Source organism: Agelaius phoeniceus, chromosome 1 (genome assembly GCF_051311805.1).
Source record: "Agelaius phoeniceus isolate bAgePho1 chromosome 1, bAgePho1.hap1, whole genome shotgun sequence".
Lineage (NCBI taxonomy): Eukaryota > Metazoa > Chordata > Aves > Passeriformes > Icteridae > Agelaius > Agelaius phoeniceus.
The window spans coordinates 83,561,288-83,573,840 of NC_135265.1; the positions used below are offsets into that span (position 1 = coordinate 83,561,288).

The 12,553-nt window shown below is 40.9% G+C and overlaps 1 protein-coding gene across 1 annotated transcript; it reads right to left on the bottom strand.

Moving 5' to 3' along the window:
* Positions 1-1,615: 1,615 nt before the first annotated feature.
* SRD5A1 (steroid 5 alpha-reductase 1) lies at positions 1,616-12,496 on the bottom strand. The gene is made up of 5 exons (XM_054641622.2): positions 12,098-12,496; positions 9,908-10,074; positions 7,422-7,523; positions 5,108-5,258; positions 1,616-2,927 (listed from the first exon to the last, which is right to left on the bottom strand). Exons 1-5 carry the CDS (start codon positions 12,421-12,423, stop codon positions 2,861-2,863), a joined length of 813 nt encoding a protein of 270 aa, XP_054497597.1. The 5' UTR covers positions 12,424-12,496; the 3' UTR covers positions 1,616-2,860.
* Between the last annotated feature and the right edge of the window lie 57 nt (positions 12,497-12,553).

Below are 12,553 nucleotides of genomic sequence, written 5' to 3' on the forward strand. Positions count from 1 at the left end.
CCTTTCTTTCACTGTTTAGTATTTAAAAGAACATTTGCCTTTTCAAAAAAGGCAAAAAAAAAAGAAGTGTTAGATTAGAGTCTGAACTGCTGCAGAAAGGTGATTTTTTACTGGTAGGTTGACCCATTAGTGATTTTTAAACAAATATCCCTGAAGATATAAGATATTTTGGTGGGTCGACCCTGGCCAAGTGCCAGGTGTCTACCAAAGCCACTCTGTCACTCCTCTCCACAAATGGACAGGGAGAAGAAACCAAAGCCTAAGCTTCATGGGGTGAGATAATGACCAGAGAGATCACTCATCAAATATTGACACAGAAAAAAGAGACTCAAATTGGTGATATTAACTGAATTTATTACTAACAAAACCAGAGCAGGATAATCAAAAGTAAAATACATGTTAAAAACACCTTCCCTCCACCCTTCTCTTCTTCCCAAGCTCTACCTCCTCCCCCAGGGAGGCTCAGGGAGACAGGGAATGGGGGCTATGGTCAGTTCATCACCTGTGATATCTCCTGCTCTTCAAGGAGAGGAAGCCTTCCCCTGCTCCAGCATGGGGTCCCTCCCATGGGAGACAGTTCTCCATGAACTCCAATCTGAGTCCATCCCGTGGGCAACAGCTCTCCATGAACTGCTCCAACATGGATTGCTCTCCCACAGAGTGCAGCGGTTCAGGCACAACTTGCTCAGTATGAGTTCTCCACAGGGTCACAAGTCATGGAAGCTGCCCTAGCATGGGCTCCTCTCTCCAAACATCCCTGTCACAACCCTGCTCCAGGACAGGGTTCCCATGGCTTCACAGCCTCATCTCAGGCAGCCACTTGCTCCAGCATGAGGATCCTCCACAGGCTGCAGGTGGGTCTCTGCATCCCCATGGTCCTCCATGGCCTGCAGGGCCACAGCTCCAGCAGGGGAATCTCAGCTCCAACACCTGAAGCAACTCCTCCCACTCTTCCTCTTGGTGTCTGCATAAATGTTGCTCTGCCCAAGAACATATTTTTTCCTTTCTTAAATATGTTATTACAAAGACATTACTATCCTTCATGATGGGCTTGGCCTTGGTCAGGAGCAGGCTGGCCCTGGGCCAAGCTGGCATTGACTCTGCCAGACATGGGGGAAGCTTCTAGGAGCTTCTTACAGAAGTCACCCCTGGGGCCCCCATCACCAAAATCTGGCCACACAAACCCAAAAAAGATACTAAGTCACCATAAACTACATAAGTGTTTAAAGACCTTGGGGAGAGAGTGGCTTTTTGAATCCTATATTTTTTCCACTAAGAGATTTTTATAGGTGGATGATTTAGACAAGAAGATTTTTTAAAATGTTGCAGAGATAACAGGATTTATAAACATCCTGATATGTAAGACTCAGATTCTAAAATTATCTTCAGAATATGCTTTAAGTGAACTATTGAACTTTCATTGTCAAATAACTCCATTTTAGCATTGAGGAGTAAATCAAACTCTTCACCATCTTCCCTCTCCAGCAAGCATCATGACTGCTCATCAAAACAAATCTTCCTGGAAAACTTAGCATCTGGCAAAATTATGTTACTAATTTGTTTTGAAGAATATAACCCAACATAGAAGTGCAAAACAGAGCAGATGACACTTGGCAAAAGTTTGAATTCAATTTATTTTCAAATTATATTAGCAGCAGAGTTTTGGGGTTTTGTGGAAAGATTTTTCAGTTAGTGTTCATTTGTTTGTTTTTTTAATTTTTTAAATTATTAGAATTTGTTCACTTGGGGGGTTTGTTGGATTGCCTTTTTTTTTTTTAGTTTTCCTTTGAGTTGTTTTGGGTTTGTTTTTAAAATTGCTGACACCAAAAAAAAAGACTCTTTATTATTACAATCATGCAAAAGACACAGAACTTGAAAATCTGTATGCTTGGGATCCCATCATGTTCTTGAAACCATCTGGAGTCCTTTGTGAGCAAAAGGTTGGGGTATGAGAACGGACACAGGGCTCCAGAATTTTAGAATATAAGATAATCTAGAATGTTAGCAACAGAAGAAGGAAGACACTTGATTTTTTTAAAACAGCATAGTAAGAAAATTTTTTTAAATATCAAGGGTTTTTTATAAATTAAGTTAGAAAACATTACACAATTGTTAACAATGCCAAATTGGCCTAAGTATCCTAAGTAGACTTCCAAAACCAGTTTAGAGTGAGAAGACACATATTGCATATTGAGATAGTTATCAATTTTAAGAGGTAGATGACAATATTAATCTATTAGCAGTACAACTTTTATGTAAATATCATTAGATATTGTCTGTACAGTGCCCCTATATTTGTAAGAGTGCAAAGAGAAGGAAAAACACTGCCTCTCATCTAAAAGCAACTGTATTCATCTAATTCCTTGGTCTACATCACCAGCTCCTCTGGAAATGGAGGTGGGGGGGAATTTAAAGGATTACTAAGGCAAGGAAAAAAAATAAAATCAACCCTGTTTGTGTATGTAGGCAGAACACACCATCCAGACTGCAGTGAGAGTAGCTGAGCTCACAGCACAATCCTCAGGACAGCTTGCCTACATTGAGTGGAAACAGCAGAAGCCCTCACAGGCAGAAAAAGAAGCATCAGAAGTCATGCACAGTACTTCCCACGATGCCAATTCAGACTCATTGCCTAATGTATTTATGAAGGTGCTTCACTGCTGGAAAACCATTTCTGTTCCTATTCACCCTGTCCATCAGATTTCTGGGTTACTATTAAGAGGAAAAAGCAGTAAGTAATAGCAGCACTGATGGAAAGGCTTTGCCACAGTGATGATCCAAGTGTGTTGCTAACCTGCCAGCATCTGTAAAATGTTGGCTGTTACTAAAAGCATCCATCTCAAAGTGTTAAAAGCACGGCTCAGTACAAAAATGGGATGACAATTTTTCTGTCCTTTGGATAGTCTTCAAATTTCTCAAGGTACCATCTGAAAAATAAAAAAAAAATCTGATGAGTATTGAGTCTTCAAAACACTGCTGAGGAAATGAAGAATTGTACAATGTGTTTAATTTAATCCATACATGTTTTTGTCTACAAAAAAAAAGTCCAAACAAACAACAAACAAACAAACAAACAAAAACAAAAAAACCCCAACACCTTTATAACCTACTCTGGATAGAAAAATGGCATTTACTGCACTCATCCTAATGACATCTAATCACCAAATACAACAAAACTAAGTTACACCTGCCAGCAATGGGAAATCAAACTAACAGACATGGTGAGATATGTCAGGGAAGGAATAACCCATTCTTTCAAAATGTATGGTGTTATACATACTGAGTATTTACGTATTTTAAAATTAGAGGGGGAAAAAATAAAATCAAAAACCTGTCATTGCATAATGACTTCATGTGGAAGCAAGGGATACTTCACACACTGGAAGGAGAATCCCATTCTGCATAGAAGCATCTTTGGCTGCAGTTAGAATCTGGGTAACCAAACGGAACATGATGAACATTGCACTTGCCTTATTGCTAACACCCCTCAAAGACCATCACTATTTTCAAATCCAGACAATTAAAAATTGCAGAGAGCTATCATATATTATTTGTGTTTTCACCTTTCATAACAAGCATGTTTACTCCTATTTTTGAATATTGATTCTGCTTCTCTGAAATAAAAGAACTAAGTTCACCTGGGCTCCTTGAAAGTGCAGATATTCATAATATCAATAGCTAACCAACTGCAAGATCAAAGCTGGAATAAACAGAACAAAACATGCAATGCATGATAGGTGCAACCTGCATCTAGGGAATACAATTATTACCCTATTTACCCATTTCAGTAATTTATTCTAAGTTTTTTAAATAAACCAACTAAACTAACATGTTTCTTCACTTACATGGATTAGCTATTTTTTCCTGTACCCTGTTCCATTTTCATGCATTTTTCCTTTAGTGTAAAAAACTTCCTTTAACAACATTTAGCTTTTCTTGATGTTCTGAAAGAGTGCCATCAAGGCTTAAGATTGATGGAAACCAACCATGCAATTTGAACCTGAAGAAGGTAATACACAGGGAGAGGCAGGAGAACCTGTCCTTGCTTCATCTGCCAAGGAGGAGACACTCAGAAGTCAATTGGATGAGCCCTGGGCAACTGGGCAGAGCTTTGTGGCTTGCCACACACCAGTTGACTGGACAACCTTCAAATGCTCCTCCCAACTCAAGATACTCTGCAACTCTGCTCACTAATAGCAGGTGATAAAACAGGGAGATGATCAAAGGCAACAGGTTTGGAAGGCCCAGGTTGGATAGTGGAAGAAACTTGTTCACTGGAAGGGTACTTCAGACCCAAACATCCTACAAACAAGGAACAACCTCCTTCTGGAGGTTTTTAGCACTCCATTAGACATAGACATGGCTGCCCTCACAGATGGTCAATATTTTTTTCCAACCCATTTCCTCCTTAAATTCATGTTTATTTCCTTTTATGCCACTAAGTTTCAACATGAGAACCAAAGCAGGAAGCTGAAAATATCCAAAATAAAATTAACATGTTCAAATTCATTAAAGCATGCTATTCCTTAATGAGAATCCTTTCAGGAAACAAGTCTCCCCAAACTATGGTCCTTCTTGTTAGCAGGAAAGCCACACTCTAAATACAGTACATGAACAGTCAGAATGTTTAGAGCAGATAGTTCATTAAATGTCATCTATCAGAACTGTTTTCATAATGTCCATACAATTGATTATAGACAATATGATACAGACATGACTATAAAGTGTGCCTGTTAAAGACAGCTTGGGTGATTTTCAAAAATTTATATATTAGAGAAACAAGTTTGAGAAGGGAAAGTATAGTATTTGATTAATTAAGACAATATTGCTAAACTTGCCTATAATTTTTACAGATCCAGGATGAACTATCTTCATTTAAACCTTATTTTGACCACCTTGTTGTACTGTGTTTATGTTCTGTACTATTCTGCTGAAATTCTGCAATACTTAGTTTTCTCAGAGTATTCTTTATCATATTCTGCCCTACAGCAACATTCTCTTTCACAAGACTTGCTCTGCAACATCCCTGTAGGATGAGGCATAATTTGTGAAATGGAAATGCAGTGTGGCATAGAGACAACAGAACTGACAAGGCAGGAACCCTTACTTGTGGTGTTGTCTTGCCCTTGAACTCAGGATGAAGAGAGTGCACAATGCAAATGCAAAGCTTTCAATGGTGCAGCAGGCAAGGGCAAACCCAAACCATTCCAGGATCTCTCCAAAAAAGTTGGCTCCGCTGACATACTCAAACATTCCTCCTGAAAGCAGGACAGAGTTAGGTAACATTGAACATCTTGACTAAGGCATTTTGAACTTTTCTGTACACCAAGTAGGAGCTATATCACCAATGTCTCTATTTGATTTTTAAAGGCAGAGGAGACAGCATTTTTCAGTTTAAGCTGCACTATGAAGGAACACTTCAGACCTCATTCTAAGACAGACCTTTTGTAGCCCCACTTTTTCTCTTTAAATAAAGAAAGAAAAGCAGATTTACTAGGATCAGAAGCAAGTACATAAGTACATGCCTTTGTGAATAATTACTTAATGACATGTTCTTTGATCATACCCTAAAACTTTTTTAAAATATGTAGAAATAGAAGACATACTCCCCTTGAGTCCCAGAAAATACTCATAGGGTTACTTAGCCTATAATTTCATTTCTTTAAGTACTTTAGAAAATAAGTTAATTATGAACAGTACTATTATTATGAAGTAAAGTTCCAAATTTGTTTTCTAGCTTATGAAGTTATTGCACTTTTGTTCCCATTCTTCATCAGATTTGCTGTTTCAGCCTCTACACTCAGTGAAAATTTGGCAGCCTGTGTTAAATCGATTGTATAGACAATTGTGCATAAACAATTGGTACTCAGCTGCTAGGAATTTTATAAATCAAGAATTTCACCCTAATTCTAAAGTTGGTGTACAAATGGATAACATCTCAGTATGTGCTTTACCAGTAGGACTAAACAAACAAGTATTTGGCAAATGTAATAAAGGACATGTTTTGACCTTGCTCTAATTACACTACCTTTGTGACAAAAGAAAAGTAAAATTCTAGCACTTAAACAGGATAAGCAGTATGAAAAAGATCAGCTACTCCTGATCTCACAGCAAATAACATATTTCCTTCAGAAATTTCCTTCAGAACCTTTTTGAACACTGAACACAATATAGTATGTTCATATTAATTTTTCACATGAGCACTTCCATTTACATCTATTAAAACGGCAATTATTTTGAAAAAATAACAGTTGACTTTATATATCTTAGTTCTTACAGTTTTATTTAAAAAAAATTAACAACCAAGAAAAAGCAACAACTAAGAAAAAAAATGTAGTGAGATAACAGAATTCAGAGGTATTATCTTTCTGCTCTCAGTGAGTGTAATGTACCCAGAAGAGTGCCTGTTTCCAAAAGTCATAATAAACCTTAACACTTCAATATAGTCCCCATAAGAAAGCCTTTCATATTCTCCATTTTCCCATGAAGGCCAGAATTTACAATCCAAATTCATTTGGATTTCTGTCCTCCTTTCCCTGAGTCTCCCTTTTCAAAATTGTTGCTGTTCTCCAATTACTTCAGGTACCTCCCTCTTATATCGGACATGAGATGGATCACACACAGAGTACTTTCTTCATTCCCCTGCTGCCCCCACACTGAGTGAATAATTTAGGTCTTTCTTCTCCACCCACCTGCTGATTCTCTGAAAAGCTGGGCAATGCTGTTACATTTTTACCCTTTTTTAAAAATATAGCCAATGTTGGTCAAGAAACCCAAACATTTGCACAAGCCAAGTGATATAATGAAACAGATTCCTTCCAATATTTGGCTTCAGGGGGAAAAAAAAATGTTTCCCAAACTACAAAATCACTTCCCGTGGTGGAAACCAAAATTTCTACCACTTCCCGTGGTAGAAAACAAAATGCTATTTCCAGTTGCCTCTTATATCATAAATTACTATCTCCTCTAAAATACACTAAGCTTTAGAAGGCCATTTTCACAGAGAATCATTTTAGATTGGAAGGGATCTCTTGAGATAACCTTGTTAAACCAGCACAGTTGAAACAGGATCAGCTGGAACAGGTTGTCCAGGACTATGCCCAGTGTGGTTCCGAGTCTCCCTCCAATCTCTCTGAGCAACCTGCTCCATACCTGTATGTATGACCATCCTCCCAGCCAAAAAAAACCCCAAAAACTCAGATATAATTTTATGTGCTTGAATTTTGTGTCCACTTCCTCTGGTCCTGTCACTAGGCACCACTAAGGAGAGCCTGGTTCTCTCTTCTTCATAATATATAAACTTTGGTAAGACCTCCCTGAGCCTTCTCTTCTCCAGTCTGAAGAGTCCAAGTTCTCTCCACCTCTTCTTATATGAGAGATAGTTCTTTTTGTTGTATTAATTTCTGTACCATTTTACTTACCTCTTGGTATCTTGTAACCAGTTTCCCCTGGTTTTCTCAGATTTCTGAGAATATGATCAGAATGAATATTGATGGCCATGCCAATCAACCATCCTAAAAAACCTGAAGAGAAATATTGAAAATACAATATTTAGTGCACTGTGTTTGTTCAGAAAACAAACTACAGTCCAATAGCACATTAGGCATATTGTCTCAAAGCAGTAGTAATGTAAGCAGCATAAACAGCTCTGGTGACATCCTGCACAGTCCCAGTCCCACACTGTGCTCTTCAATCAGCAGAGCTCACAGTATCAACAGCTCCCTAGATGGGAAATAGCACTTTAAAAAATGAAGTTTATTCCTATGTTGCTAGACTTTTATAAATGTATGTACGTGCATATATGCAGATGTAACGTGTATGTTTCCCTGACTTTGACATAGAAAAATATGCTAAGATTTTACACACTGAAAGAAACAGCCATTTTTAATCTTCCCAGAGGGACACATCTTAGCCTCACTCTCCTTTGACTATGTTACTGATAGCACATCAGAATTTCCCCAACAGATTTCTGTGCAATAAAAGGAATACAACTGTGAAGGAATTAACATGTCATTTACTCATTCAGCAAAATGGTTTAGCCATTTATTACAGCCTTTCGCAGAAACTGAGATTGCTGTCACATTCTGCATCCTTATGTTGCTATGTTGCCATGAAGGTGGGATAAATCAAAAGGAATTTAGGATTGAAATTAATTTTTTTTTATCCCTAACATGTTACCCATGTTATCTTCCCTTGAAAGCAGCATTCCCTGCTGATAAGGAACAGATAAGATCTGTGTTTTGAAGTTAACTAGTGCCTCATCTCAGATTCTGTGATAAGTTTTTCCAACAAGACACAATCACCTGAAGCATCTAGGTACCTATCATTATTAGGAGAGACACCGGTAACCCACATCCCTTTCCTGCAAGATTATACACAGATTTGGACAATGCATACATGCTCTTCAGGTTTGATGTGCAAAGAGAGCAGAGGTGACACGTGTGCTTAGCTGCCTGGTGGCCAGATAAGAAGCTTCATTAAAAAAAACCAAAACAAAAGCAACAGTTGAGGAGCTGATGTTCTGTAACCTGCACCTTGTAAGTTACGGGTGCTGTTCTGTTTTGCAGACGTCCTGCTAAAGAAGTGTTTTGATGCACACAAGAGTTAGCCATGAACATTAAAAGGAGGTAGTTGAATAGGGACTTAAAGAAGTAAGAAAAGACATGGCATACTGCAAAGGGTTTGAAGAAGCTAAAGCAAGCAAAGGAAGAAAGGAGTTTCCAGCTACAAGTGCAGACAGATTAGGAAAGGACACAAGGGTGAGGCACAGAGGTGTTGGTGTCCTGTTTATAGCAGTCACTGCTTCAGGGTATCACCAGCTCTCTTGGTAAATTCACAAGCTCTTTATTGGCATACAGGTGTAAGGTTCATGCTGAAAGATTATGACGTTCTTGGTTTGCAAGCTTATCGTTCTGCATTTGAAGCAGAACATTCCTGTTTCTCTGAAAACACACAAGTTCACTGCTCTGAAATAAACCAACACACAGTCCAGAGAAATCATGAGGAAATCACATCAAAACCATATTCCTGCTCCAAATCAATTACTGCTGTAGATATAAGTTATTGTGTTCCCCAAAAGAGACAAACTTTATAAAAGGGTTCCACAGTGAGAGGAAGCCCACTACTCCGCTTTTGACTGATGAGGCAAAACATTCTGGTTTATCTTCAGATGAAAATGATCTTTCTGTAAAGATTTCATTACGAAATGATACTACCATTTTGACAGTAGGCAAGTGTCTAGGAAGATGTCTAGGAACAAAAAAAATGAGTAAATAAAATATTTTGTCACTAAATACCTTAGTCTTTTAATCATATCCCTGGCTTCAAGTATAATTGTAACCTCCCTTCCCAATTGGGAGTGAATGATCAACCCCTCCACCCCTTCCTTGCGTGGCCAGTTTTGTCATTTGACAAAGCCACCCCCCGATTACAAGGGCAGCTGGATTGGTGCCTGTGTGTGTATCCAGTGTAGATATCCTGACACCAAGGACTTGCAGCATTTGCCATGGCATGTCAGTAGTTCGCAGCTACCCTTGCTAGGTTTTTTACTCCATTAATTTGTTACTTTAGTTTAATCTACATGTTAGACAGAAAAGCTTTGCTTCTTCTAAACCTGCATGCTGCTGGTTCCATGTAGGGCTTCAAGCTTCTACATGAAAAAAAATAATACATGACCTGGATTTACTTGGCTGTTATAGAGTAAATACAACAATCAGATTATCTAGCACTGCAGAAAGAAGTGTCAGTTCACAGGCTAAAAAAAGGTTAAGAGGCCTCCAGCTACACCGATGAGAAAACTATAAGAAGACTTATAAAATGGCATTAAAGATACTATAAAATCACAATTAAGAGCTATGAAGACAGAGGAAACTGACACCTGATGTTCTCATAACACGATTTAACACACCTGTAATGAAGCGTGAGCCGCCCAGCCAGCCTGGAGGGTAAGTTGCATAGGTGGTTAAGCTTCGGCCCTGCAAGTACCCGTTGAAAGCACAGAACAGAAGCGCTAACACAAAAGTGAAAAACGGTGTTGGTTTTCCTTCACGGATCAGAAGGGGAAAGATGAGTGCCCTATAGCAAACAAAGAAAAGAAAATTTATTGTATTAACCACAAAAATGATAGCTTTGAAGTCCAAACATTGCCCACACTACCCTACTTTACAAATTCTCAGCACCAGCCCTTGGTGTCTGAAAGGATAGCTGCACTTGCTTTAATATCTAAAACATTCTTTTTTTTTTTTTGCCTAGTTGGAATTACAAAACCAGTCCTCTCTACTGTATGGCAGAAATTTTGAACTTTGCATCCAAGGCAATTACTTTGGTGAGAGGAATAAAGACAACTGATATTAAGCACAGTCCATTTTTGTCCCTAAACCCTCAGTTGTATCATCAAGCTTTCTGAGATGAGCTAGGAAACAAGACCCCTCCACTAAATTCCCCCAGCATCTCCAGGGGAAAAGTCAATCCCCTTCAAATTAACCTAATTGACCTCAGTTTCCTCCCTACCCTGTAAGCCAAAACATTAATTGCTTCACCTTGACAGTTTTGGTCTACTCTATGACACCTCTAAAGACAGGACAAACCCTCAATTGCCATCCCATTTGGGAAAGGAATCTTGATTGCTTTTCCTGGGGGATTATGCAAGTAAACAAACTAGCTCCAAACAAGAAGAGCAGGTGAATACTCTTGTGCTCTTTCTTGTGGAACTAGCCAACTCCCAATTGTCTATTAATTTAATTATTATCTATAATGATACAGAAACAGGATCACTGAAGCCTGAGCATTCTTCATGTGTCTTCCACCTACCCAAGGACAACTGCTTCAAAATAACCTTTCCAAAAGAAGTCCAACCCTAACAGCTTTCAAGAAAGAGTAATAAATTCACTACAGGATTATTTAAAGCATGCAATGCCACAAGAAACAGAACAAGATAACAGAGGTCTCTTCCAGTCTACATTCACCCACACAAGAGTCCCTTGGGTTTGGCAACAGCAACAAGCAAGTGGAAAAAAAGAAACTGCAGCACAGCTCACCTTTTTGTACAAATCATTGCCTCACATTCCTAGTTATTTCCAGACATCAAGGATGAGTTAAGATCCCATGTAAAAACTAATGTCTTTACACTTAAGAATAGAAAAAGGGGGAGCAAAGACACAATTGCAGGTTTTCAAAGGCAGCCTCCAGGCCGACCATATGTCATATACCTCCCCACTACAAGACTGTGGAATACACGAAGTCAAAAGCAAGAACTTTTCTCAATAAGTATCAGAAAATACCATTTCAGCCACACGAGGGACTTAAAATAAACCTGACAAATTGAACTCTCCTGTCCTGGTGGCAAATTTACTCGTGGAGTAAGACAAGCAGCTACTGTCCATAACTTGAAGGGAACAGCAAGATCGCACCTGGGTTCCAACTAAGCTGCCTTCTCCAAGTATTTTTACAAAATGCCTGAATACTGTTGACTACCTGGCAACACTCAGCCTCAGCTTTGCCAGTATTTTAATGAATCATTGAATATACTGAGCTAGAGGAAACACACAAGGCTCATCCAGTCCAACTCCTGCAACAAACGCTGTGTTGAAAGACAATGCTGAACAATATAATTAGAAAATAGCTATTGTTTAGTAACATCAAGATTATATCAGTACACGGTGCTGAACTTTCCTTGTTGTAACACAGTGACCTTAAGACAGCCTGCTCAATCCACTGCTGAAGCGGGAGGCACAGCAGCAGCAGCAGCACAAGGATGGAGCGGGGCGCTTAGGGAGCGCCAAGAGCATCGCCGGAGCATCGCAGTGCGCAGCGCGCACAAGGCAGCCGGCACCGCATGGCCACGGCTATTCGCCTGGCTGCCGTAATAACACGGGACATATCACAGTGTAGCGAAGCAGAAGAGACGTCAGTAACCATTACATTAAGTAACAAACGCTAATTAACAGAACCTCAGCCCCTTCGGTCGGGAAGTAGCAACCAGGTATCTCTATGAAGACCGACCCCTTCTCCCGCCCCCAGCACGGCAGGGAGCCCCCGCCAGCCGCCCCATCCCCGCCGGTGCCCGCGGGCAGCGCCGCCCGCCCGCCCGCCGCCGCACCTGTGCGCGTAGTGCAGGAGGAAGCAGCCCAGCAGGACACGGTTGGGCCGGGCGGCCGCGACCGCCCCGCCACAGGCGGCGAGCCCGAGCGGGACGAGGAGCGAGGGCAGCTCCTGCAGCACCCAGGCGGGGCGGGCGGGCAGCAGCCAGCCGAAGCGCCGCGAGGAGTACCGGCCATAGGGCATGGGGATGAAGCGGAGCAGCAGGGCGGAGACGGCGCCCAGCGCCATCAGCCCGTAGGAGAAGAGCTCCATCAGCCGCCGCTCCTCGGGGCCCTCAGCCCGGCGCCACAGCGCGCACACGCCGCCATCGCCGGCAGAGCCCATCGCGCTCCGCCGCCTCGGTTCATCTGGCACCGCCAGTGGCCGCCGGGGGCGTGCCCGCCGCCGCCGCCCCGCCCCCGCCCGCCCGTTGTGGGTGGGGCCGCGCCGGGCCGGGCGCTCGGGAAGTTCCGCC

What these genes read in the sequence shown, in the direction of transcription:
- SRD5A1 (XM_054641622.2), bottom strand. Translation starts at nt 12,423, where the DNA reads ATGGGCTCTGCCGGCGATGGCGGCGTGTGCGCGCTGTGGCGCCGGGCT. An exon ending in CTCCTGCACTACGCGCACAG is followed by an intron (nt 10,075 to 12,097) that starts GTGCGGCGGCGG and finishes TGTTTGCTATAG; the next exon opens with GGCACTCATCTTTCCCCTTC. An exon ending in AGGGCAAGACAACACCACAA is followed by an intron (nt 2,928 to 5,107) that starts GTAAGGGTTCCT and finishes TTTATTTTTCAG; the next exon opens with ATGGTACCTTGAGAAATTTG.